General features: G+C 39.9%; 4 protein-coding genes across 10 annotated transcripts; 1 reads left to right on the plus strand and 3 right to left on the minus strand.

The window, feature by feature from the left end:
• Positions 1-1,430: 1,430 nt before the first annotated feature.
• LOC116043279 (ubiquitin carboxyl-terminal hydrolase 47-like) lies at positions 1,431-7,032 on the minus strand. Of its 3 annotated transcripts, none has more exons than XM_031289850.2 (11): positions 6,876-7,032; positions 5,560-5,692; positions 5,368-5,464; positions 4,862-4,977; positions 4,675-4,745; positions 3,525-3,650; positions 3,330-3,425; positions 2,926-3,054; positions 2,710-2,836; positions 2,529-2,604; positions 1,431-2,377 (listed from the first exon to the last, which is right to left on the minus strand). In XM_031289850.2, exons 2-9 carry the CDS (start codon positions 5,615-5,617, stop codon positions 2,726-2,728), a joined length of 804 nt encoding a protein of 267 aa, XP_031145710.1. In that variant the 5' UTR covers positions 5,618-5,692; positions 6,876-7,032; the 3' UTR covers positions 1,431-2,377; positions 2,529-2,604; positions 2,710-2,725. The 3 variants fall into 3 exon arrangements, with proteins under 3 accessions (XP_031145710.1, XP_031145709.1, XP_031145712.1); XM_031289849.2 differs by lacking the exon at positions 6,876-7,032 and adding an exon at positions 6,769-6,861; XM_031289852.2 differs by lacking the exon at positions 6,876-7,032 and adding an exon at positions 6,769-6,861 and having other exon boundaries at positions 5,368-5,487.
• On the plus strand, positions 6,889-10,187 carry LOC116043277 (E3 ubiquitin-protein ligase RNF19B-like). Its single transcript, XM_031289846.2, has 4 exons — positions 6,889-7,133; positions 8,328-8,532; positions 8,803-8,973; positions 9,115-10,187. Exons 2-4 carry the CDS (start codon positions 8,338-8,340, stop codon positions 9,568-9,570), a joined length of 822 nt encoding a protein of 273 aa, XP_031145706.1. The 5' UTR covers positions 6,889-7,133; positions 8,328-8,337; the 3' UTR covers positions 9,571-10,187.
• On the minus strand, positions 9,919-16,567 carry LOC116043280 (leishmanolysin-like peptidase 2). Of its 3 annotated transcripts, none has more exons than XM_035993482.1 (15): positions 16,412-16,567; positions 14,729-15,122; positions 14,545-14,638; positions 14,087-14,138; positions 13,806-13,955; positions 13,546-13,671; positions 13,240-13,324; positions 12,394-12,539; positions 12,131-12,314; positions 11,891-11,960; positions 11,674-11,770; positions 11,316-11,414; positions 11,092-11,220; positions 10,599-10,708; positions 9,919-10,516 (listed from the first exon to the last, which is right to left on the minus strand). In XM_035993482.1, exons 1-15 carry the CDS (start codon positions 16,433-16,435, stop codon positions 10,318-10,320), a joined length of 1,959 nt encoding a protein of 652 aa, XP_035849375.1. In that variant the 5' UTR covers positions 16,436-16,567; the 3' UTR covers positions 9,919-10,317. The 3 variants fall into 3 exon arrangements, with proteins under 3 accessions (XP_035849375.1, XP_035849374.1, XP_031145713.2); XM_035993481.1 differs by having other exon boundaries at positions 11,092-11,217; positions 14,729-15,158; positions 16,412-16,513; XM_031289853.2 differs by having other exon boundaries at positions 14,729-15,158; positions 16,412-16,513.
• A 115-nt stretch (positions 16,568-16,682) lies between these two features.
• On the minus strand, positions 16,683-26,891 carry lrp10 (low density lipoprotein receptor-related protein 10). 3 transcript variants are annotated; one of them, XM_031289892.2, is made up of 10 exons: positions 26,826-26,891; positions 25,421-25,587; positions 25,210-25,242; positions 24,703-24,847; positions 23,980-24,173; positions 21,734-22,308; positions 21,164-21,600; positions 19,943-20,137; positions 19,253-19,382; positions 16,683-18,618 (listed from the first exon to the last, which is right to left on the minus strand). In XM_031289892.2, the coding sequence occupies exons 2-10, from the start codon at positions 25,467-25,469 to the stop codon at positions 17,977-17,979; spliced, it is 2,400 nt and encodes a 799-aa protein (XP_031145752.1). In that variant the 5' UTR covers positions 25,470-25,587; positions 26,826-26,891; the 3' UTR covers positions 16,683-17,976. The 3 variants fall into 3 exon arrangements, with proteins under 3 accessions (XP_031145752.1, XP_031145751.1, XP_031145753.1); XM_031289891.2 differs by having other exon boundaries at positions 21,734-22,313; positions 23,979-24,173; XM_031289893.2 differs by lacking the exon at positions 25,210-25,242 and having other exon boundaries at positions 21,734-22,313; positions 23,979-24,173.
• Between the last annotated feature and the right edge of the window lie 341 nt (positions 26,892-27,232).

A 27,232-nucleotide genomic window follows, 5' to 3' on the forward strand; every position in this document is an offset into this window, starting at 1 on the left:
TTATGAGGTCATAAGGAGCAAGGTTACCTCCCCTTTCTCTGCTTTGCCCACCCAGAGAATGTGGCCCACCCATGAGAGAGAGAGAGACATCATGGCTTTCAAACGAGCTAAGTGGTAGTTGGTCAAGGTCACACCCCCACCCTCCACCTTGCCCCCCCCCATCTCTCCTCCTCAATAGTTACAGACACAGAAATGGCACATACTAAGTAAAGCTCATTGTGGGACTGGCTCTAGTGGCTGTAATTCTGCACCAAGGCTGAATTTCAGGAAAGAGACTTCAGATACAGTATTAGGGGACCACTAAGGTCTATATAAAAGAGACTTCAGATACAGTATTAGGGGACCACTAAGGTCTATATAAAAGAGACTTCAGATACAGTATAAGGGGACCACTAAGGTCTATATAAAAGAGACTTCAGATACAGTATTAGGGGACCACTAAGGTCTATATAAAAGAGACTTCAGATACAGTATTAGGGGACCACTAAGGTCTATATAAAAGCATCCAAAGAGCACCATGTCATAGGACTCTTAATTAAGTGTCTCTTTACATTAATGCAGAATGTCAATTTAATGTCTAACAAGCGCATGTATGTGAATACATTTACTGTATGGACAGGGTTAAACAACAGCAAAATAGTAACATGTATTATTTACATGCAATATAATATTCAAAACATAAAATAAATATTTTACATAGAAAAATATGTAGCGTAGCTGAAAATTAATTTGAGTTTTTTGCTGATGTCCTAGGTTTAGAAGTTTGATACCTGTATGAGGATACCTGTAAGATCTATCTAAAGACAGTCTTTTTACAGGTCGATCATCTTGAACTCCCCCCTTGGCCCGTGCACAAATTCATCCCTTAAAAATTAAAGAAACATACACCAACATTTCATTTGTCAACTTTTGCTCTAAAATGACTCTATTTAACTGTGATTTAACATCAAGCGTTGTGATGTATAGTATGCTGTTGTATAATTACTGTATAAACTACATGTAATGTAACTCAGTAGCCAGTAATTTACTGTACATTTACTTGAAAAAATGGTAAATAAATAATTAATAAAGTTTCCCTTTAAATAATGCAGGATGTATTAATAAACTTTACTTACTTACTTACATACTCACTTACTGTATATTGGATGTCTAACAGCTGCATGTGTGTGAATTTATTTACAGTATTTTGGAAAAGCAGCTAAATATTAACATTTACCCAGAATAAAATTCCAAATATCAAATAGATATTTTACAAATTGTCATGTAGCATAGCTTAAAATTGGTCAGCTTTTGCCCATGTAGGTATAGAAAAGTGAAAATATGTACACCTCTCTGACCTTTCATGCAGAACAACATTTGCAGAGGCCCAGGAGGAGTCCAGCTGATCCCAAAATAACACTGAACAATTACACTGATGATGACATATTAATACTGGATAAGTGGTTTAATATCTAACAAAGTAACTTACATACATGATGACACATTTTTAACTTTTCTTTAGGTATTGCTGAGTCTGATATTCATTACTTCCATGGCTCTCTTTTTGTGTTGTCCCTGCTCTTTACAGTCTTTTTTCTCTCTCTAGGACTTGTAGTTTGTCCTAACTTTTTCACAGTTAGTTTGGTCTCCGGTTTGCAGCTGCTGTCTGCAGTTACAGCATGGTGCATTCTCTCCTCGTCTCTCTTTGAACTGTTTGGTTTTCTGCATAGGTTTGGTAGATAGTTATACCCTGTTGGTGCTTTAATTTTAAACTGGCCTTGCAAGTGTCCTGTCAAGTATGGAACTAAAGAAGAAGAGTAGCCATTGGAGGAAACATGAAATGAATTCACATCAGAATCACACATTTTTGCATACACACCAACGCCTCTTTCCTGGATAGTCTCATTCCCTTTCAGTCTTTTATTTGGGGATGAATGGTTTTGCTCTAACATGCAGCCTAACTGGTGTGTTGTGAGATTCCCTCTGGTGTTCAGATTCTGCATGTGCTCCTCTGAGTTTGTATCAAGCTGCTGTCTGATTGGCTCATGACTTTTTGGTCCTCCATCTTTTTTTAGCTTTGCAAAATCTGACCTTTTTCTTTGCAAACTGATTCCATCTGCTCCAGTGTCTGTATAAAGAAAACTCTCTTTATGTTTTTCCAGTTCCCCAGAAAGGTTGGTAGGTTTCTTCCAAACCGTATCAGTGCAGTTCTTCAATATATTGTCATTCAAGTGCTTAATCTTTCCGCCTCCGTTGCAGCTTTCATCTTTCATTTGATGATGAGGAACGAGAGCATCTCCTCTCTCTGCCTCATCATGTCTTACTTCATCCTCAACATCTGAATGTAGACAGAGAGCCTCCTGGTCACCTTCATCAGTTTTTTCAGGATCTTTGCTCACTTTGAAGAGAAAAAGGGAGGTTAACGATATAAAAAAAAAAAAAGAAGAAGAAAAACCAGCGGAAATGTTGAGACTTACACGTTTCATCATCTTAGCCTTAAGGCCAAAGCCAACAAATCAACAAGTGAATGCTGAACATTTTAAACTTACCCTTCTTGTACATGAGGAGGTAAGCTGTATAAGACCTTATATACTTGTCTCCAGCCCCAAACAGTGGTTGTTTGACCTGCAGAATAGAAAATAATATCACAGTGAATGTTAAACTTCATGTTGTTAAACTGCGGGAGGATTTGTGAAACTGGACTGCTTATAGAAAAATTTGCCTCCTTACCCTGTTAACAATGTCGTCATTGAAGTGATACCACGTGAGTTTCAAAAGATTTGATATGTGCAGTATAATGGCCTCCAGTTAGATTACCAAAGTGGTTAACTATAGCGTAGAGGTCGTATTTGCAATTCTGAAGAGAGGGAAATAAAACAAAGTCACCACATTTAAAAATGTTCAAACAATTGGGTGCAAAAATAAGTATATACTGTAGAAACACACCTTTATGTGTAAAGTTTGGGGGACGTCCACATTGCAGTGAAGCTTGACGTAACACCTGCACTTGTAGTCAAAGCTGAATCTCTTCAGCAGGAGGGTCAGAATCTCTGGATTGTGTGTTATCTCACATCCCTAGAACACATCGTGAAAACAACCGCATCGACTAAAGACACAAAGTCACCCATCATACTTAAGACTAAATCAAGGTTAGCTGTAACACTGTTCATAGCTTTACAGGCGCAGTGGAAATGAATGAAAATGTATTAGACGTTACAGGGTTATATATTTATTGGGATTTAGATCATCTTTGTATATACATTATCATCTACAGTAGACTTATGAGAAGTGATATACAAGTTTTAATGCAAGACTATAAAAAGGTAAACTTAATTCATATGAACACTCACAAAGTCTGCATTTCGCTTTTTATTGCACCGGTTGCAGAACATCTTGTTGTCACCGCAGACTTTTTTTCCTTTGAAGAATGCTTTTAACCCATCCTCCTGTAAACATAGTATATTTAATTACCCTGCATGTATCTTTTCTTATGTATTTTTTTAAAAACACACAACTCTTATTCCTGTTAAAGGAAAGCATAGTACCACGCTGTAGGTTTGACAGAGCAAATCTTCCACCACAAGTGGCAGAAACCAAAAAGAGCTCCTGGAATCGTTCCTGTCTTTGCACTTGAGGCATTCGGTCTTGTGATTCAGCTCTCCCTTGAATATCTAGACATAAAGATACATCAGAGGTTCAATACGTCTGTTCAGACTGGTAGTTAGAGTCTGATAAAGGACTGTGTTTTTTTAGTATCAAATACTCTCCTCCTGTAGACTTTAACACTCAAACCAGTCCTGTAGCATAATCCACATCTCTAATCTTTTGATCCTTATTAGAGGTGGAATGTAACTACATTTACTCCAGTACTGTACTTGTGTACAAATTATGTTTTATTTTATATTATAAGGTATCTGAACTCCACAATTTTTGGTAATTTTTCACTTTTTTCTTACAGTTTACAAGCCAAACAATTAATTAGGGCTGCACGATATGAGGAAAATATGCGATATGTGATAACATTGTTGAATATCACGATATTACTTTTGAAAAATAAACAGATATTAATAAAGTGTACTCAGTTCTGCATTTCTGCTGCTTTCAGTATTCTGCTAAAATACAACAAATTGCTTGTTGAATTTAAAACAAATGAATAGAAATCATGTTCAACATTCTCTTATTGAAAATACAACAATGAATTGAATATGAAAGTTATATTTTAAAGTGCAGTTATCTACTGATATTCTCTTTCAACTAACACAAAAAATCTCTAGGTGTCTTTTGCGATATGTCGCAGCCTTTCGTGATGTGTTTATTGCACCAATCGATATCACGATGACGATAAAAAATATGATGTCTTGTGCAGCCCTACAATTAATGAATTGATCATTAAGATAACAAGCAGATTAATCCATAATGAAAATAATAATTAGTTGCAGCCCTATATGAAATTGTTAAAAAAAACAATTAGCTGCACTGAACAAACTAAAAGAGTAAAATGCTGCTATAACATTAATAGAAGAGTATTAATGTTCTAATGATACACTATATATAGTATTTATCATTAGATATACAAATCCCATGCTACACTATCCTATCTAAATGTAGTGATTTCTAACAAACAGAGTGTAAATTGTAATTTCCCCACTGGGGATCAATAAGCAGTATAAATAAATTATTATAAATTATCCCTACCTTGGCTGCCTCCGGACTGGTCCAACACAGGATCCTCTCAAAATACTCAGCAGCATCACGTTGCTCATATACTGAAAGAAGGAGTGAGGACAAAATGTCATTATAACATATATTCAGCCTCTCTGCAAGATATCAACACACAACCTACAACTACAGCAGCAGTGTGATGTCTCAAATCTAAACTTACCGTTCGTGATCCCCAGTTTGTTTATGACGTCATGCGTTTTGGCCATACTTCTCTGCAGATCACCAAAAAGTCTTTCCAGCTGTGGGTCGATGGTTGTTGAATCTTTACTGCAGCATCTGTGGCACAGTGAGAAGAATATCTGACTTTACTAAACTTGGAACCAATAAAGCACATTTCATATCCTATCTTAAGAGTTTTTTTTTCCAATGAACCTGTCTTAAAGGAATAGCTTGAAATGTGCTTGGAAGATATGCTACACTAAATTGTAGCATATTAACTAAATTGTCTTTATGCTAAGCTAAGAAGCTGCTGGCTTCATATTTATCGTACAAACATTAGAGTGATATCGATCTCTTCACGTAACTCTCAGCGAGAAAGCATTCCAAAATGTCAAACTATTCCTTTAATATACTGAAAAGAGCTTAAGAAACCATTTTGTCCGTTTTCATTTGAGCTGACCTGTCTAAAACTATAAAGACAACCATAATAAAGATGAAGTTACCAACCGTTTCACAGCCTCCCGGAAGTCCTCGGTCATGAAAAGCACCTGAAGCACGCTGTTCAAATAGCATGTCAGACCTGGACTGTTCAGGCCATAGTAATCTAAAGACATAACGGACACATAACTGCCACATTATCATAAAAGTCAGAAACATATGAAGCAGCATTCTTCAGTAGTCTCAGTTCATGTCACTTACCTGAGATAGTGAAGCTGTCTAGTTTCTCTCTGAACATTTCCACTAGGTCATAATTCATACTGATATCTTTTCAGTGAGAGTGTTGACATTTTTAGATGTTTGAAGGTTTTTTTTTCAGATGTATGGATTCAGCCTGTTGGAGCAGATAGATAGTACAGCAGAAGTTAAGAGACAGCAAGCAGGGACAAACTGTAAGGCTGCAATTTGGTATTTTTATGTGAACACACACTGCTTATAAACTAGACAGGTAGAACATGCAATCATAAACAACAAAAGAACAATGTTAAAAACAGCCAGAGGACAGGACTTACACATACTTTGATACTTTTTTGTTAGCTAATGTAGCTAATTATGATGGTAGAGGGGCATTTTATTTAATTAAACTCTATAAGGCTGGATGGCTAAGAAAAATATACTTCTCATGTAGAAATAGTTAATCAATTTAAAAATACTAGGAATATTGTGATAGCACCACTTAATTTTGATTAAGATAACATTCCCCCCCATCTGCAGGTGGTTAATTTGACTGTTAAATAGAAACAGCAACACGGTCTTAAAGTCTAATGAAATATCACCTACCTTGACACAGTGGTGGAAATTAATAAGTAGCCTACATTTACTTGAGTAAGTACATCATTTGAGGTACTTACACTGGAATATTTTCAATTTTTGCCACTACTCTATTACATTTTAGAGGGAAATATTGCACTTTTACTCCAGTAGGCCTATATTTATCTGACAGCTGTAGTTACTGGTTACTTGTCAGATTCAGATTTTAAATGTGCAGTAGCATATAAATGTTACATTAGCTCCACATCAACTAGATATAACAATAAACAAGCTTCTTACACAAAAATGTGTGATGATAATAACTCAATAATACATCAAGCAGGGGCCAATTTGCTGCATAACAAGTACTTTTGCTTTTCATACTTTAAGTATCTCTGTTATAAGATGATCTGTGTGTGTTGTAAAGCACTTTTGATCATCTGTGTTTTGTGTAAAGTGTTGTATAACTATAGTTGAGTTCAGTTTGTACTTCTACTTTAAATTAGAAATGCAGGACTTTTACTTGTCATGGAGTATTTTTAAACTGTGGCATTGCTACTTTCACTTCAGGTAAATATCTCAATAGCCTACTTCTTTCACCACTGCTTAAAACAAAAAAAAGTAAGCTACAATAAGATAAGAAGAAAAAAATAAACTCACTAAGTTGTAGCCACACCTACACTCTAGCTAACTGATCAGGTCCGGTTACACACGGTGACTTTTTGTTTAGTATATGGGAGGGTAAAACACGAGAATAGCCTACTCACCCTGTCTGATTATCCGACGCACTCCTGCAGTCTTCTTTCACTTTCGATACCAGCGAGAGGTTGGAGGAGGAAGATAGAGAGAGGAACACATAAAGCCCGACACTCACAGCTGAAATTACATACAGACCCCGAGTGTTGAATTTGATCAGAAACATCCTCCAGAGTTGCCTAATTTCAGCTGTGGTTGTTGTTTCCGGTTGAGCACAAGAATAAAAGGAAAGTCCTAAAGATTACCTAGAGACAAATTGTGACTCCAAGGTAAGACATAACTTCCTCTTATAAACTTACAAATCAACTGGTAATATGAGCCAGTTTAAAGACTTATGGTTTCATTATTGGTATAATTGGTTTCTTCTCCTAAATCAAAATTATATATTTGATTGTGTCTTTTTCTTGGTTAAGAGTCTATGTCAATCTCTTCATTATGTCTTTAATAGGGTAGAAATAGGCGGTGTGCAAAATAAACGTGTTTTGAGTAGCATTTACTTAGGTAAATAGAAGTAGCCTAAATTAAATTGTTAACTCGTTTAACAAGGTGTTTTTAGAACAGTGTTTTACTACAAATAGCCTACATTTAGTAGTGAGAGTGAGAGTGCCCGCTCAGTGACTCGGATTATGTCTTTATATCAGTTCAGTCACGCTGATGGATTATGTTCTTAACCGAAATGTTTGTCTTGTCAGTAGGCCTATGCTATTTGTCCAAGCCTACCTTTAGTTTAAAGGTTTTCAACCTATTAATAACATAGGTTTTAATAACTCAGTCAAATCTGAACAGTCATGATACACATAGCCTTACACATAGATTACCTACACTTCTTGTGCATGTCTTTATCGTAGATGTACTGTACATCGCCAATAAATGTCTAAAATCCGCTTAGAAATCCTATCCTAATGCTCCGTAAATCCGTATAACTCCAGTGTTTTCCTTCTGTTTTATAGTAGGCCTATTCCAGTGATGGCTGTCTGTAGCCTACACTCACGAGTAGCCTACATTACAAACAGAAACTGCTATTAGCTAATTCGGCATACTTTAAATGTCGCCAATTTTCCTAAATGTAATCAGGTTGTAGCCCCCAGCTACTGACTAAATGGCAACATCATACTTCATGTTTACATCTCTCAATGTCCCCAAATTATGGGAACTGTAGTTCCAAAATGTAAAGCATGATTATGCCTCAAATTGAATACAAAGAACAATATTATTACAAAATCCATTAATATAATCCTTTCATGTTGCACTATATTTTTGTCAATGTTAAGGTTCAGAATGTCCCATCCATAGATATAAATTATATCTATGGTCCCATTGACCTGGTTCTTATATTAAAACTGATGAAACCCCATGTCTCAGATTGTAATGATACTCATGATATTAAGTCTGTTAACTGGGATAAAGTGTACATTTATATCACATTTGTCAGAAATCATAGTGCCAAACTTTTTTCTACATAGGAGAATCAAAATGAGCATTCGGGGACAGGAACAGGTGGAGAAGAAGTACAACCCTCTAGATAGCACCCTGAAGATTGTCAAGAGGAAGGACGACTTGGATCCCATGTGTGATGATGATGATGACTGTCTCAGAGCAGAGATGTCCTGCGGCCACGCTGTCACTCCGGACTCTCTCACACTATGGTGTCGCAGCCAGCTGGATGAGGTATCTCGTGTCATTAAAACACAATTTCTTTGTAGGCCTATATATAATGCAATATACAGTATATAAAGCTTAAAGCAAACCAGTATGGGAGCCCTGTGGTTTTGCTCAAATTTCTTCATTTTCTTTATTGTTGGTATTCTTGTCCTCCCTTCTTTTTTTTCTCTCTCTCTCTCTCTCCACAGAACTGAGAAAAAATAAGTTTTGCAGAAACCCAACAGTGAATCTCTGTTTTCTGTAACCTAAACATCCTCTCCTCTTTGTTGCTTTAAGGGTAATTACAAATTCAGATGCCCTGCAGTGGTGGAGGGGACCACACAGTGTAATAAACTGTGGTCGTACCAAGAGGTGCGCAGACTGGCCGACTTGTCTGTCGAGGAAATGCAGCATTTTGAAGAGACCATGGCTCGCCTGGCTGCTGCACAATACTGTGAAATTCAGCCAGTAAGTGGACAGTGTTTTTTAGTCGCTCTGAATGCGGAGTATTTTTTATTCAGATATTTCAAACTACATTAAATGCACTGATTTTCAAATATTGTGTGTACTTTCCGGTCCAATATTTCCCTGTGCTGTTTTCCAAATAAGTGCCCCAAGTGCAAAACAAGTGTGGAGAGGAAGAATCTGTCCAACCTGTGTGTGCGGTGTCCCATATGCACAGCTGATCAGAAGAAGACCTACCAGTTCTGCTGGCAGTGTCAGAGGCAGTGGAAAGGTCCAGGCCCTCGGTCTGACCGCTGTGACAATGACGGCTGCATCAACGGGGACCTGCAGCTTCTGCAGACATGTAAGACCATCAGTCTGCCCGCGGTGGAGGGGGTCACCGACTGCCCCTCTATCCGAGTCTGTCCTACATGCGGCATGAAGGTGGAACATAGCCGACAATACTGCAAAAATATCAACTGTCCTCGCTGCCACATGGAGTTCTGTTTTGTCTGCCTGAAACTAAAGCGTGAATGTTGTAAGACCAGTTCGCCATATAAAATCTGTCCTAGTGGTGTGGCTCCTAGACAGACCTCTATCCCTGTGTGGCAGAGGAAGTGAAATGAATGGATTTGTCTGTACCAAATAAATAATTCAGCAATATATGTTTAAAGGTATTACTATTATATTATGCTACGACTCCAATAGACCAGGAACATATTTTTTAATTGTGGGCCTACTCTGCCACCTTCTGGCTGACTTTAAAATTGTACATGAAAAGAAGGTCTGATGTTTTGGACTGTGAAGTGTTAATGCCAATTAATCAATCAAGCACATGTATTGGGCTACTGATACTGTTACTAATAATAAGTGCTATATCTACAAAGTGAAAAAGCTTTTTGAAAAAGTTCATTTAGATTTCAGACATTATTTAGAAACCTTATTATTACTCTTAAAATATTTTCTTTGTATTGACATTTACAAAGTTGTTACTATTCTACTCCAACAAAGTATTTGCAATTACAGTTTTCCTTTCAGCTAATTGTAGCTACATGTAGTTGAAAAAGAAAATATGAAACATGAAAAATACAGCTATTATTCAAATAATAAATATTGGTTTATATTTAGATTACATTAGATTATAGTTGGTTTATACTTAGTTTACATTTGATTATTGATTGTCCACTGCAAATAATGTGCATGACTTTGCTAAATTCTAAATAAAATCTACCATTTTTTTGTATGATTTATTTCTCTTTCACATTAAAATTACCGTTTAGCCTGAAAAAAAACAAAAAAACAAGCCATCAAAATCAAAGATTCTTTAAAAGTGAAAGTTTGTATTGAAGTTTTAAAAGGTAGTGTTTGCTACAGATCAGTGTGATCCTCTGGGGCAGTGTGGATCTGGACCTTGCAGGAGCAACATTTCCTGAGAGACAGCAGGGCTGCAGCCAGAAGACACACAGCAGCAGTAACTCCGAGCACCGGGGCAGCAGGGAGCTCTGCAGGGAGTCTGAGGGGGGACCAGCTCCAGGTCTGGGATGAAGTTAAAGTCTCATATGGATCACTGACCAAAAGGCAATAAAGTAAGGTCAGTATGAGTTACAGGTTATAAATCAAGAGGGTTGCGTGTTTAAAGTGGTACTTGCCTTGAGATAGAAGCAGGAAATGTATTGAGAACGTCTGAAGGGGGGGTAATGTCAGCGTACACACATAACCTCCTGTCAGGGCAGTGAACTAAACCCTGGTATCCTTTTATCTGACGGTTAAAAATGACAAAGACAGAATAGATAATATGATTCAAATTCAAATGAGAACTGGGTATCTGTTTGATGCTGCATGTAGCATTTTCAAACATCAGTATATCATTGTCACATCAGTTGTTATAAATTATTAAAGAGCTTGTTTTTAAATCACACTGAATCTCCTCTATCTAAAAGGTATTATTTCAGTCATCAAGTCACATTATAGTAGTCGGTACTTTACTTTCCCTATGTGAGTATTCAGTGTTTTCTTCCAGTAATTTGTTTAAAAGGAAGGTATACTTTCAAATACCTCACACTCAGTGGTATGTATGAAAAGTACCTCTCAAAAACTTTACTGATTTATACTGCAGTTACATAAGTTGTTGTGTCATGTTACCTGAATATTGTCCCCTGCTGGACAGTCCATCCATTCAGAGCCAGACACCTGGATTTGGTACCGGTTCAGGCCAGTACACCTGTGTCTGTAACAACGTCCCTCCACAGAGCTGCTGAGTTCCGTCTGCTTCTTAAAGAAAGACAAGTGGAGAATGAAGAACTTAATGTTAAACAAAAGGAAAAACACAGGTGGCATTATTCACATACATGCACACACAAACTCACCTGTCTGGTCAGGCTGGAGAAGAAGCAACGGCTGTGAACACTAAAGATCTCCCCGCTCCAGTCTTCGTCTCTGCCATTTTTCTCTATCCAACATTCACTCTGAAGAACGAGAGAAGAAAAAAGTAAAAAGGTGAAAATGTGGTGTAATGTGCAATGGCAACAAGGTGCCACATATTACAATGGAAGGCAGAAGAAATAGAATTTACTCCATATTCCTGCTTTACAGAACTGGAAAATTGAAAAGTCCAGTGTAGAGCAAGGATGTGAAGAATGTATATAATTTTTGCCATTATTGTTATATATATTGTTTGGTGAACAGGATTTGAAGGGAAATCACATGAGAGGTAATAAAACGTACTCCATTCTTGAAGGGTTTATACACTCGACATCCCTCCAAGTGTTGATCAGTCTGGCACCCCCCCTTGTGGAGGTGAAGATAATGACACCCAAATCCACTGAGAAGAGAGAATACTGCAAACATTAGTGCTGGAAATGTAGGATGAAGACGAAAAGTGACCCACATTCCATCTTAAAAGACATAAGTTGTTGTGTAGAATATGTTGTTATAAATCTACCTGCCGGTGCAGAAAAAAGATGAAGACTTGTTCCGACAGGTTGACAGGGAACCAAACGTAGCTCCTTCACCTATTAAAAAAAACATATTCAACTTATCTTATCAAGCTGATTTAATTAAATTGCAACTGTAGCTGGTGTGTGTCTACATTCTTGTAATTGCTTTGTTCTTTTATGATAATGATCATGCAGATTTGACATGTATTTATATGTTTAGACTTAATATCTCCATCTTTCCTCACCGTCTCCCCAGACTAGACTCTGTGCCTGGTTCAGATCAACAGTGTACCAGCCCGTATCCTGTAATGCAGCCAAGGTGACCGGGTCGATCCGGACTGTGGTGGAGTCCCCCAGCACCGGTGCCATGATGGAGCCCTGCAGGACCCGGGACTCCCAGTGAGAGGACACTCTGCCTGGAGCAACATCCTGAAGAAAGAAAGTGTAAAACATTTAAACAGAGCGCATGATGAATCTTAAAAAGAGTTACGTTGGAGCTGCTCAGTACCAGGTTCTCTAGCGGCCCCCCTAGCTCAGGGTCAGTGGAGGCCAGGTGCTTCTGCAAGGCGGAAATGAGGGATGGGGTGTAAATCCTCATCTGGCCCGATCCATCAGAGTGACTCACTTTGCCTCGAGGAGAACAGCCATCACCCACTGCAGAACAACTCACAGAAAAACACATTAGAAGAACCATTTTCTAACCAGTGCATATGATCTTTAATGTGTAGTAGACTCAATGCATCATTACTTTAGTCAAGACATTACATAGGATTTGGCTAAGATGCATCATCTGTTTTTTGTGTTTATTTCTCTCTTTTTTATTGTTGTGTATTTCTTTTTTTCTACTTTTATTTACCAGATTGTATTTAATTGTTGGGCTGTAATTTAAGCTTAAATTACATCTGTATAATGTAACTTGTTTTCTATTTGCAACGTTTTTGTCTGTCTTACTTTTGTTTTCTTATCCAGGCCTTCCACTGTTGCAAAAGAGATTCTTGATCTCAAAGTATAAAAGTACAATAAAAGTAAGTTAAAATTGAATGCCATGGTCATATGCTGTGCAAAATGTAAAGCCTCTTAAGCCAAACTTGTGATGTGTGATATTGGGCTATATAAATAAAAGTGATTTGAGTAGTAGTAAATGGGTTTTTTAGGTTATCAATGTCATTGTTTTTTAACCATAATAAACACACAAGCCACAAGTAGGTTCAGCTGTCCCAGAATCATTTTACATTTTTTTTACAACAACATGACAAATGAGCCAATTACACGCTACCATATAGTAATGTAATACCACATACAGTATTAAAAGTTTGAAACAGTGACATAGAAATATCAAAATGTGTTTAAAAACCTTGAGAATTGGATGAACAGTCTCTCCAGGTGTGGAAGAGCTCTTTAGAGAAACCAAGTGCATGAAACAGCTCATGGATGATAGTCTGGAAAACAGAAGACCACACAGCCTCATTATGACCTTTTTAAAAAAAAATCTTTTTCATCCTGCGGCTGCTTGTCAGAAACAACACTTCCTATATTCCTACAGTGACATTATTTGTTTTATTTGGGGTCATCTGTCATTTTTAAAACACATTTTAAAACAGACAACATTTTATAAAACTGCCTGTAAAAAAAAATAAGCCACAAATATTATTAATCGTACCTGTACAATAGCCTGGTGGCTGTATGTGGCTCCTGTCAGACTGTCCCTGCAGATGACGACCACCCCGGCCACAGGTCGTCCATGAGTGTCCGTCTGACAGTGGACAGCGTAGGCCAACACATTAGGCTGGGGTAAAGAGGACATAGAGGGTACTATGAGGAAAGTAACAGCAGTGAAACAATTTAACATACAACACTTCTTAGATGTGTTTGAATATAAAAGTTGTGAATGTTTTCAGAGGCTTCTGAGGTCTTCGTCACCTCTGCTCTGCACTTGTCAGTGGCCTGCGTGTGGAGGTACAGCAGGAAGTCAGTGTCGGGGAGTCCAGCCCCTTCAGGACAGAGCTCAGTCCTGCGAGGTGAATCAGCCTCTTCGTAAATATCACATCCAGCCAAATGATCATCTGGGATCTGTTGAGAACCGGACAGCAAACAATGCTTGATATATTTGGTAGGCCTACTGGATTTTAAGTACAGGTACATGCTGTATACGTTTACCACAGGAATACAATAATAAAACAATTATTTAGACTGATACTTGCCGTCACATCCAGACAGGTCTCAGTTCTGTAGTTGTTATTGGCTCGACCACACCTGAAAGAAGAAAACTGTAGCTTTTTAAATTCATGTTTTATTCATTCATGTCTCCTTGATTTAAAAGTGCCTAGTGAAAGGGGAAAATATGGGTGTTCAAATACAAACCTACTATACATTCTCAATGTCTTTTAGCAAAACATTTAGTGCTGATATTCACTTTACCTCGTTTCCCTTGATTCTGGTGATTTTCAAGTTGTAGCACAAAGTGATGTTTACAAGATTTTCTATAATCTAAGAAAGTTGTACAACTGATTTGTAAAAAAAGAATTTCAGTTAATTTGGAGAAACTGTATCATCATGAAACTAAATCTCACAAACCTGTTATAAGTGATCATTGTAAAGAAGATAATCTTAAAGATAGAGCAGATTCACATCTGGCCAAACATACAAACTGTGTACACACCTGTTGTAGTTAGCAGAACTTGAATTCCTCCAGATAAACTTGCAGTATTTATTGATGTCTCTGCTGAGCAGCAACGGACCCGATACTCTGTTCACTATGGGAACAGTTTATAATAGTACAGGTTAGCCTGTGTGTGTGTGTGTGTGTGTGTGTGTGTGTGTGTGTGTGTGTGTGTGTGTGAGACCTGATAGTAAAGAAGACACCATCCTCACAGCCTCCTCCACCGCTGCTTCCAGCCTCTCTTTCTCAGCCTCTGATAGGTCGTTGCTCTCTGTCGGAATCCAGGTCCGGATCCTAATTGGCTGTGGAGAGGCAGTAGTGGGCAGGGCCATCTTTCTCAGGCTTCTCCTCTGTGTCTGGCCACGCAGAGGTGATGCCCTCTGTTCTGGATGATTGGTTTGTTGGCCAGAGGTTCCAGCCTGGGCTCTAAGTCTGGGCTCGTTGGGTGGGCTGTCTGGGTGGATGGGTGCAGCTCGGACCACCCTGGCCTGAGCCTGAACCTCGTCAAAGATGCACTTCTGCAGGGCTCCAGGGAGCTCAACCACCACCATTAACACCAACATCCCCACCCAGAGTCTCTGGGATGGAGGTAAAACCATAATTATAGCAGAGACCTATTTCAGGGTCACACAAGGATGATTAGTTGTTGTTTGACATTTTGGATGAGGAGCTTTGCTAAGCTGCATAATATATTCAATCAAAGCAAGTTCATACTTTGTGGTCATAAATAAATGCATTTTATTTTATAAAGTAGCCTATTTGGATAGATAGTAGAAATGCTGAGGACAATGAGGTGACCTGGAAGAACTGTATACCACCATATATGTGTGTGGAGAAAGCATTTAGACCTTCAAGTTGACAAATAAAACTCATAATATAAATATGAGTTTGGGGGAACCTGAACTCAAAGTATCTCAGTATTTCTATAATTTGGGCCAAAACTCTGCTTATGGCTTGTGAGTAATGTTAAACCATTAATGCAAAGATGACTTTTCCTAACTCAACAGAAAATATCAAACTAAATGCAGAACATGTGAAATGCTACTTTTATTTGTCCCTAAACATAAATCAAGAGGTAAGTGCCAACACCAAAGGCACAGAACATCGGTCTGTTTAGCTAACTGATTTAACAGCCTAGGCCAGAGATCTTCAACAGGGGGTCCGGGACGCCTAGGGGGTCCTCAGAGTCACTGCAGTGGGGCCTCCAAATTATTGTTAAAAGTCTTTACATGAATCCAACATATTATCAGCAAATATAAATCCCCACTGATGACGGGCTTACTTGCCTATAGGTAACACTGTCACTAAGGTAGCCATCCACAGGTACAGTGAATCCCAAAGATTCACTGTACCACATTTATGTTGAGAATTAAAATATTTATAAAATCATGCCAAAAATTATTATTTTGATAGCTTAGTATTCTATGCACTAAAAAGGTATGTATAAAGGCTTCCAACTTCATTTTATACAATATATGTAGTAGGGGGTCCCTGCTCCACCTCTCTCTCAGTTAAGGGGTACTTGGCTTAAAAAACATTGAAGACCCCTGGCCTAGGCCTATTGTATATCACATTTTTAAGCACTAGTCAAAATGGTACAGTTATGTCTAATTACATACATACCTCAAAGTAGGATGCCTGAATTCTACACATATGGAAATATAAAAAAAAAAAGTTTTCCATTGTTGTCCAATCCAAAAGTTATAATGTGCAGATTTTGGCATGTGAGCTAAAACTTTAAATGGCTTTCTGAGGAATAGGCCCATGCATCTGCTAGAGCAGCTGTTAAATATAAACCGGATGTCAGCTCCAACAATCTCTTTCCTGAAACATTAATCAATAAGTCAGAAGTATTCATTATAATTACCTTGCCATGACCACGTAGTCTCATTGCTCAATGGCAAACAGCTTCATTTTCTCTGCATTCGCCTTTTATTCTGCACACCGGAGTGATGATCTGAACTTCTGCCTTTCTTTGAGAACAACCACTGAAGAGCTCTCTCAGGACTCTGTGAATCTCCATAATACTTTTGAATACAAAGCACAATGCAACGAATCGGTCATCTCTGTTACTGAGGTGTCAGGTGGTTTTACTCACCTCACCCCTAACACACACATAAAACAGAATACTCGACACCTAAAAGTGCAAATTGTTTAATCTCAGCCACGTTTACTTATATACAGTGAAGTTGACCCTAATAAACCATAAAATCACTTTCTCTCTTATTTACCTCATTACATTGCAAATTTCAAACTTCTGTCTACTCCACATTGACCCTAATACATTCAACAAAGCAAAACTGAAGAACTGAAGAGAAAAGAAAAGAAAAAGAAATAAAAACACCATCAAATGTACAATAATACAAATGGCACACCACAAGTCTGTTGTGTCAAAACGTAGCAGAATACGATTGATTCCCCTCAAGGGTTGAAGATTCAAGTTGAGGTTATTTTGTGAATTTAGGGCCCCTTTCATCACTAGGGCGCCTCATCTTCCCGTGCACACTACACAGACACACATCCTAAAATCAGGCACCAAAGAGATTGTCTTTTGACACATTTGCTTTTGTAGATTACATACATTCACTTGGGAAATGTACACAAGTGTGTACTCAAAACACACAGTGATGTTGCAACCAGTGTGCACTAAAATAGGGGTCCCAATAAGTTATTGCCAGCTTGCAGAGTACATGCGTTTTTTTTCACCTTTTAATAAAGCTACTGATGTGTCGATGCGTGCTATGATGTGAGAAAACATGTGCCTCTGTGTGTTTTGGTGTGCAGTGTGTATTTCAGGAACCATCTACGGGAAACTCCTCAAAAGGCACTTAAATAGGGGAAAATATGTTTCTTTTTAAAATTATCTGTGATATAATTATCACGGATAATATAACTGGCTCGAGACTGGATGCAAGTGGCAGAAGTATGTGGAGATAATCCACAACTGCAAACAAACTCCACTGTCAATATAAGACTAAAATGCATACACACAGTTGCAGTCATTCAAACACAATATTTTCCATCAAGTTATCTAAAAACTAATTATTTAGCCTCAGTTTCTGGATAGGGAAGATTCTTCTGTGCAAAAGTTTACTTTCGATGTGCAGCCTAGCATTATTAGCATAAGTGTACATCCAATACTCACCTACACCTAGTGTCAAACATACAACAGCCATGTTTTTCGTCTAAAATTTAAACTTTCTTAAGGAGGTCTTTTAAAAAAAAAAAAAAAAGGTCAAACATTTAATTCCATATGTCAACATATCCCACTCAAAGCAATTTCCAAAGGCACCAGACTTGCACAGTGCGGGTGAGTCTCGCCGTGGGCCACTCCTGTGCTTAAGTTCAAACAAATGTGGAAAGACTGGGTTTCAGTTGTGAGTAAAGGAGATAAAGGAGGGGTGTGGGATACTGTGTTGGTGAGGAAGCCATTCAGGTGAGCATGGGCACATCATCCTCTGAAGTGGTATCTTCAGACAGGGGGATAAGCAGTACCTCGTCATCTGAAGAGGAGGATGAGAAAGAAGGAGAGGCGGAGAGGGGCATGGAGTTGGTGGAGGAGGAAGAGGGCGAGGCTCTGAAGAGGGAGATACTCAGGCCCAGCGTGTGGAAGATGGAGGCCAGAGAGGGGCTGCTCGGGGGGACAGGGACAGGAGGAGTGTGGGGAGAGACGGGGCTTGGAGCTGGGGGAGCGTACGGAGGTGGTGGGGAAGCGGCAGGCAGCAGTGGCACCGGCAGTAGAGGAGGCGGTGCTTCCTGCTGCTGCTGCTGCTGCTCTGACTGCGCCAACAAGCCAAGTTTCTGACGCACTGGCTGGTTGACCGCCTCCACAGCCGACGAGGAGCTGGTGGGAGTGGAGTGAGCTGGTTCCTGGCCAGACGGAGCGGCGTCTGACTGCTGTTGGCTGGAGCTGGACGCCTGACTCGGCCTGGACGGAGGTCTGGGGATTAGACCCCACCTCCTCATGCGGCGAACAGCCCGGCGGATGAATCGGGGCCTGCGTCTGCGGTGTGGGGAGGTGGCAGCGTCCTGACGGAGGAGCTGGAGGATTCCCCTCAGAGAAAGTGACGAGGTCTGACAAGGAGGAAGGTGTGAAGAAATGGATTGGAAAAGAGCAAATCAGTTAAAAAAAAAACTTCTACAACTCTTGCTCTATATCCTTAAAATGGTCATACGATCATTTGAAATACCAAACATGGTATTCACAAGTCTTTTATCCAAGTTTAGAAAACAAGTAGATAGCTTGGCCAAATCCCATCAGAGCTGGCTTTGTTTTATGCACTTAATTCCTCCGCCTCCACTACCTCAGCTGTCCTCACCAACTAATAATAAAGCACCTCAGTGTGAACCTGAATGGTAACAGCACATTAGCTCTATCTTAACACTCTTCCAACTTCAGCCCACAGCCTGCTGGGGATTAATATGGATGCTAAAGTGGACGGCATGTCTTAAAGGGTTAAAAACGGGACACTGAGGTTAAAGATGACAGACAAATTGTATTCGTATCAGGAAATAATTTCTTAGAAATATGTAAAAACTAGGAGCCAATGTGAAAAGAATATGCCCAAAATGTTGCAAGCTGTAGCACTTGACAGGTTGCTCTAGTGTAGACCACACCAGGAGCTCTAAAAGTATCAGCTGACCAGTAAGAAAACAACAACACTTCAACACTGTGCATGTGCGTTTGTGTGGTGCTCTTTCCTCTCACCTCATTGGGGTTTTCTGTGGGGAAGTCCTCCACTGGGGGGATGATACCCTGTGCAATCAGCTGACCGTAGGAGGGAGGAGCCTGCTGCTGGATCAGCTGCGCTTCCTGGCGGCTGATTGGCGCAAACAAGCTGCCAGACACAAACAGACAAATTAAGATGCATTCACACACACACACACACACACACACACACACACACACACACACACACACACACACACACACACACTGTGCTTTCAACTGTCAGCACATGTTGGTTTTTGTTGAGAAGCCCTTGAAAGATGTATATACAGAATACAGTCACATGATACATTTATTTATCTTTTATATCTACCTTTTACATTACACCAACATCTCACACCATACATTGTTTTTGTTATAGGATAGTTTTCACTTCATAAAGTTGCTGTACTTAGTTAAAATGTTTAGTTTTCAGAAGAGAACACACAACATAACCTACTTTGGCTGGAACAAATTGCAGGTGGGAAGCTGACCGTTTACAAATAAAGAGTATGGACTGTACTGGCTGTGTTGTTGTGAGATATTCTGGTACATGTACGTCACAAGAAATCCCTACTATGCTGCTCCAAAGGAGCAAAATGATATTCCAAAAGCCTGGAAAGCAAAAAGTTTGATAATTGCTAAAATCAACAAATACGTTACAGCATAACTGGACGACAAAACAGTTACCTGTACTCCCTGGTCCTGAGCGAGTACAGTTTACAGGTGCAGCCCATGGCAATAACTAGCAGAAGCCCACAGACGAGGCTGCCCACTGTTGCCGCGGTGATGACCTTGCGGGGCAGGATGACCGTGCAGTTGAGCTCGTCTGTTCCGTCCTTACAGTCCACCTGGCCGTCACAGCGCCAGCTCTCAAACACACACCTGCAGATGGGACAATGGGCCGCTTGTGTGTTAGTGTCCAGGAATAACTCAAGTGAGAGATTCAGTTTCACATGAAGGTGCATTCTTAGGCGTGCGTTATGAAGCATTATAATAAACCACATCATTGTAAACCAGCCTAAACGCACATGACGGAGTAAATCAAACGTTGGATTTTATTCAAATATTGTTTATCATTGCAGTGTTGTGGCTCTTGAAGGAAGATGGTGTCTCTAATAGTTTTTATTATATAGTAAAGTTCTGCTTTTTGTGTTATATTTGCTTTAAATGGGTTATATAAGAGTTCCTAAGTTTATAGATATACATTTATTATGCTGAATCCAACAATACACTGAAAATTGAATGATAAGGTATATTGTCAGTGCTTATTTTTGGAAGAATTGCAACACTTCAACAAGCTGAATATGCGGTGAAGTGCACAGGTGTTTTTTTAAATCATAACACCCCAAGATAATGTTCATTTTACTAAATTCGTACACAAACCTTAACCCACAAAATACACAGAATTTAAGCCATCCGACACTCGTATGGTCACATTTCTGCCCGCACCCTCTGACTCACACACTTGCGTTATAACCAAGACACACCCAGCACTTATACTTAACTAACCTGACCACCAGACACAAATCATTTAAGCTCATTTGGCAAAACAATCTATATAAAAACAAAACGATAGCAGCTGAACAGCCACTAAATAGACCTTGACGAGAGACAGCTTTGCTTCGTCAGCTGCTGCTTCCAACATTAAGCCTCAATCATTAACTTTTAAGCTGAATTGGATGAGAAGTCTTAGTGGTTTGAAAGTTCAAAAACAAGTGAGAAAACTCGATCTGCTGATGAAGACTGTGTGACACGATCCAAAGCTCTAGAACAGCTTCTAATGGACCTTGAGGTGAGATTGTTTTGTCAACTGCTGTTCCCAAGGTCAAGAAAAGAACATAAATGAGACAGCTGTCCTGTCTGACCCAGAGAGATATAAAAGGTTTTCAGTCTCTCACACACACTAACCTGTCGCTGTCACAATGAAAGGTCCCTGGCTGACACACGGTGCAGTCCCTCTCGTCGCTGCCATCGGCACAGTACAGCTGGTAGTTGCATCTCTCTGTCACTGGGTAGCACACCGGTCTGCCAGCAAAGTGACTGGATGCCACCGCTTTCTGCCCTGCCACTCCGCAGGCAAACTGGTTCAGACTGCAGCCCCTGCAACCCTCCTCGTCCTTCCCTGTTTCGGGACAATCCCATTTCCCATCGCAGCGTTGCTCCTGGGTAAAGCAGCCTCCCGCTGCTCCTCCACACCGGCCCTCCCAAGGGGGGCAGTAGGTCCCGACATGGAACGTTGCGTTAAAGCCGCTCCCCTCCGAACCAGGAAGAGTCTTGTATGTCATTGACAGCAGGCCAGTATGGGATTCAACTTGGACTGATTTGTAATTAGAGACGCTGGTGATCTGTCAAGATGCAGAAAGGGCACATCATGTTACCAAAAGCTCTTTTAACATAATGTTTTTAAAAAGAGTTATTATGTAGACTAAACAAATAAAATAAATGTTTGGATACATTATCTTAGTTAAAGAAACTCACAATTTTAATAACTTCTCCTTTGCCTTGCTCTCTGTTGTACACAGTGAGTCTATCCCCGGGTCCCAGCACCAGCTGCTGCAGGTCTAACCTCAGTGGCCTCGAGTCCTGAGGGTCCAGAGTCCAGACACAGAACAGTGCGGGGCCCCGAATGGCTGGAGGGGAGAAGGTCCCATAGAAGGTCTGGAGGAGCCCTCCGCAGGGCCACTCAATGGGAGTGGGCGTCACAACGAGCTCCCTGCGAGTCTGAGGCTGCTCTCGATCCACCTGGGCCTCCACCATCTCCCTCTCCTCCAGCAGCGCCCACACATCAGACTCAGAATCTGCAACATAATGTCTATCTGGGTCCCAATATGGGTTCTTCTCTGTATAGGTCTCTGCTTTGGCCTCCTCCCCTGCCTGCGTGCTGCCGTACTTTGGGGGTTCTGTGGTCTCCACTTCTGCATCACAGCCCTGTTCATCTGTGCCGAGGCCAGCACCTTCCCCGAGACACTCCACCTGGCCATTACAGCGCCAAGAGAGAGGAAGGCAGCGACCCCCCAGACACTCAAAGGATGTTACTGGGCATTCACCAGAGTCTGGAGGTGTAGAAACACAAGGGATAAAAGATATGAAGAGAGGAATTAGATTTTGACAAGAACTGGAACTTGTAACAAAAATGCAAAGCCATATGTAATACTGTTGTACTTATTTCCTAAACTACAATATTTCTATGTGATACACCTTGATTCTTTCCTTGACAAGGTAGATGAAGACACAGGGCTCTAGAGTGCTACCAATTTGGTCGCATATGCGACCAAAATTTCTAAGGGTGCGACTAAGATTTTTCCTAGGTCGCACCGGTGCACCTAACGTCCTTGCATCCGCTGCCTCTCCACTAACGAAGCGATGTCGTTTATATCGATATGGTTTAATGTTGCGTTACGTGACCCATTTCTTCTGTAAAGCCGTGCCTGTGTTTGGATCTCTCCTCCGCGCAGCCCCGCCCCCAATCTCTCACACACGGCTCACCTGCAACATGGAGCGACACAGCGCCGCCGGTCCAAACTGCTGACATTTGTCTACAGTTGTAATTGTTATTAACACAGCTGTATATTAAGTATGAGAGGGAAACCTGTATTGGTACCAGTGTTTCCACTGGTAACTCTCTTATTGCGGCTGCCACGGCGAAAAACACAGAAGAAGTTATTGAATGTAACTAACTTCAGTTCGTTGAGTAATAGCATGTGAGACGGAGCCTGCTGGACCTGGGCGAGAGATGTGACCCATGGCCACATTATCATAGTTCATAAAAATGCAGCGCAGCCAGGGACGATACAGACATTTCATACACAAAACGTGTGCAACGCCGCTGACCCGGCAAAGCGCATTCGACCCGTGCTGGACCCATTCATAATGAGTCAGCCGTCACTCTGCGAGTAGCATACGCTTCAGTCCATCGCACTCCCCCTCTCCCTATATGAGCTACTGGGCTATCCGGGTCTGTTATTGTTGTTGAAAACAAGTGAAGGAGCTTTCTCAGAGATATATATTTTTTAATATGGCTATAGGCTATTTATTTCAGATAATTTACATGTGTTGCAGAATTTTCAAATTGAGCAGGAAACCCTGTCTTTGCATTTTATTTTAAATCACATCTGTTTTAATAAAAGAGCTTGTGAAAAGTGGCTTTGACTTAAAACTGAACACTTAGCCCACTTTGTAAAAATATATATATTAGAGATAGAGATATATATTGTGTATCGCCATTCAGCCGAAAAATACAGAGATAATATGATAAAATGATAAGAATCAGTGTGCTGGGCCCAGTTTGGAGAATTTTGATGCTAGGAAGTGTGGCAAACTAGTTTAGCCAAGGCCAAAGGGGAAGAAGGCCAGATTACAGGTGTTGGCCATCTGAGGGGCATTTGACAGCAAGGGGGGACCCGCTATAAGACTTTGAGTACAGTATAATTGTGCTTCAAATAAAAAAAAAATGTACCAACTACTTATTCTTGTTTAAAATAATTGACATAATATATATATATGAATGTATATGGAGCGTGATAAAAAGGTGACCTTGAAATTGTGGCATTAATGGCGACGCAAGGAAAAATTTGGGTGCACCTAAATTTTGTGCTGGTGCACCTAAATAAAAAAAGTTAGGCGCACCAGTGCGACCAAGGCAAAAAGTTAGTCTGGAGCCCTGAGACAGCACAAATGTTTAAACAAAAGATGTTAAGAAAGAAAAAAACACCATGCTATCATACCTCTGGCGTAGTTCAACAGAAAAGACGACACAGGGAACAGATGTGGAAGGAAGTGGTGCATCACTGTAATATTTCCCCCTGGGAACTCCATTGGTTGCGGCAACTTGGAGCCACAAAGGACAAGCGGCTCGCCGCCAGCTGATGATTTTATAGACACCCATTCCTTCCTACACCGTACTGAAAACTGGGAAAAGCTAAGAAAAGGATTTAGAGTAGAATTAGTGAACAACCTTTCTTACATAAAAATACCAGTGAAGAGGCAGCATTTCTGCAACAAAACAAATAAGACAAAATACGATCGGCATTTGCCACACAACGCTAGTTATTCCTTTAATCGCTAGGTGTATTAGCACATGCTGCAAATCATCGAATGGCAATATTGGATGTTTACATGATTTTGGTATTAAATGTAATCAACTTTCTTCATCTGTCAGATATTTATTTTGCTGGATTAGCCACAAACATCTTCTCAATTGGTTTTTATTAATACTGCCCACTCCTAGGCCATTCATAAAATTACATCCCGACCACAGAACATGATCAGGCAAGATCACGGTCCCTAATATTTTCTATGTAGTAAAGACATTCAATACTTTGCACAGCACATATCATTGTCATATTTACATTGAATTTAGTTCAATTGAGTGTATCATTATCACGGATGACATCCGATTTACAGCAAATAATTGTATCTGGTATTTTAAATTTCCTCAGTGCCTTTACCTGAGAACAATAGGTTCTCCTTCCGAACCCTCGATGATCCAGCAGTCATAGGTAGAGCCGAAGCGGTAGGACCAGCTGTGGTAAGCAGAACTCGTGATCTCTCCCACTTTACTGTCCAAGACTTGGAGGGAATGCCCACAGCGGGCTGAGGGACAGCAAGACAGAAGAGCAAAGGTTAAGAAGCCACATTTTTTCACAGTTCTTCTTTTTGAAGCTTAAAGTGTTGGCGTATGGCGTTAAACCTATGAGGTGTTGAAGAAAATGTCAGCAACATGATTATTTTTGCTTAAACCTTAATTTCACTACACCAATTCAGCTTAATGTTATAACACTACAGTTTAAAGTAAGTGCTTGGAGAAGATGTGTGGAACAATAACAATAAAGAAGTACTGTTCAATATGATCTGCCCATGCTAGGTTAGAGAGAAATATTTAACCAGAATGTGACATTGAAAACCTCTTCTTGGTCACAACATGAGATAAAGTGCTGACGAGTTTGTCTCCTTACCAGCGCAGAGGGCAGGCTTAAAACGGCTGCATGCTGCAGATAAATTGAGCGAAAACAGAATGAGTCAAGCAGGTGTTTAATCACCATGGCTGTCCAATCATAAATGTTGTGTGAACGAAGTGCAAACATGGCCTTTGCTTGATAGACATTTAAAGTAGGCACCTGAGATAGATACACAGTCAAATACACTGAACAGTGTGTATTCACTCACCTGTTATGGTGAAAACTAGGAGGGCACAGAGGTTGTAAGTGACGGTCATTGTGGTAATGCTTCTCCGCTAAAATGTTGGAAACTATATAAAAACTGAAGACTTTAAAAGGGTAAAAAAAAATGTCAGAGAAGCGCCATTTTTGGAGGCTTGTTCAGGAAGACTTCATCTGTAAAGTGAAAGAAGAGAAGATGAACGAGAAGCGTGTTAATTTGGTTGTCAACCATAAAACAGCCTCATAATGTTATTACTCTACTGCTGTGGCAACAAATAAGCCAGCTAACACATCAGAACAGTTCATTTGATAGTCATGATTAGGGCGTAAGCGTTAAGTTGACTCACTGATTGGTAGAAAATAAATTGTCAACATTATGATAATTTAATAATTTAAGTAGTCATTTCAACAACAACAAAATGCTTATCAGTGGGCGGGTTGGCTCAGTGGGTAGAGCAGGTGCACATATATTTAGAGGTTTATGCCTCGACGCAGAGGTCCAGGGTTCGAGTCCGACCTGTGATGATTTCCTGCATGTCTTGCAAGACAATTTCTACTATTTTTGTGGACCAAACTATTAGAGAATAAGCAGAAAATGTACCGATAATGGAAATAACTTACTTTGCAGTTGCTGTCAATTATAAAGACCTCAGTGTAAGTGTTCTTATCCTATTTAAATACAATTACCTTGACTGTTTATTGATTTTGTAATCTTCCTATTTTTGTGGCACTTGGTTTCAGCCTAAGTGCTCCTACTTTAAACATTTTAAAGATATATTTATCTGATTGATTGAGTCGAAACTATTTTACAGGGCAATAGATCTGGCCACAAAAAGTGAGTGAGCATTGATATATATACAGTAATATTAATAACTGTTATATATCCGGGCAGGAAAACAATACATGCCTCTTGACGTTATTTTGATCTTGAACACCGTTTACTCACACACCCACACACACTTCCTTCCTATAATCTTCTCAACAATGACGCCTGAACGCTAGCATTTCAGAGACGAAATCCTCGCCACACAAATAGTTTCAAAGTATTTCTATTATTCCCATTAAAGTAAAACTATTAGGATATCGAGTACTTGTCAATAAATACATAATTTAGTCCCCTACAAGTTAAGATAATGTCCTGAGATAACGTTACGGGATAGTTTCGGTTTGAAGGAGAAGGAGGGGGCAGCTGCTCGCCAGCTTTAATAGCTAACGTTAGCTTCCTGGCGAGCTAACTGCTAACTGACTTCTGTCTTCGTTTAGACGCTTTTTCTAGGAGACGACACCACAAGAACATGTTTCCAAGCAGACCACGGATGCTTTAAGTACCTAAATAAATCACAACATGTAGGTCAGAAAAGGTAACAACCTAATAAAATGATTAAAAAAAGGGCTGGAACCGAGTACGTTACCATGTCTGTCGGCCTTTCTTGTTGATAAGTTCTGATCTACTTCCGTACATGTTAGCTCATGACAGGAGGGGCGGGGCTTAATTGTTTAGTTTGTTCCATTCATAAAACTTTACATTTTTGTTCACATAAACGTTTTACACTGAATCTTATCACAATAATGTACATTAATATGTCCTATATATGTATTCCTATAGGGCGGCTATATGTGTAAAAGGAGTTAGTGTGAAATGTTTCTTTCTAACACAAGGTGTCAGTGTCGGTTTGTACAAATATGAAATAAAATGTGGTAGGGACCTCCAGAGCTCTTTCCATGGGCAGCTCCCTCACTCTGATATCTCTCCATTTGTGCATGTATAGGTACTGAGCATGTGTGTGTAATTCAGGCCTGTGTCTAATGTGTGTAATAA

Source organism: Sander lucioperca, chromosome 17 (genome assembly GCF_008315115.2).
Source record: "Sander lucioperca isolate FBNREF2018 chromosome 17, SLUC_FBN_1.2, whole genome shotgun sequence".
Taxonomy (NCBI): Eukaryota; Metazoa; Chordata; class Actinopteri; order Perciformes; family Percidae; genus Sander; species Sander lucioperca.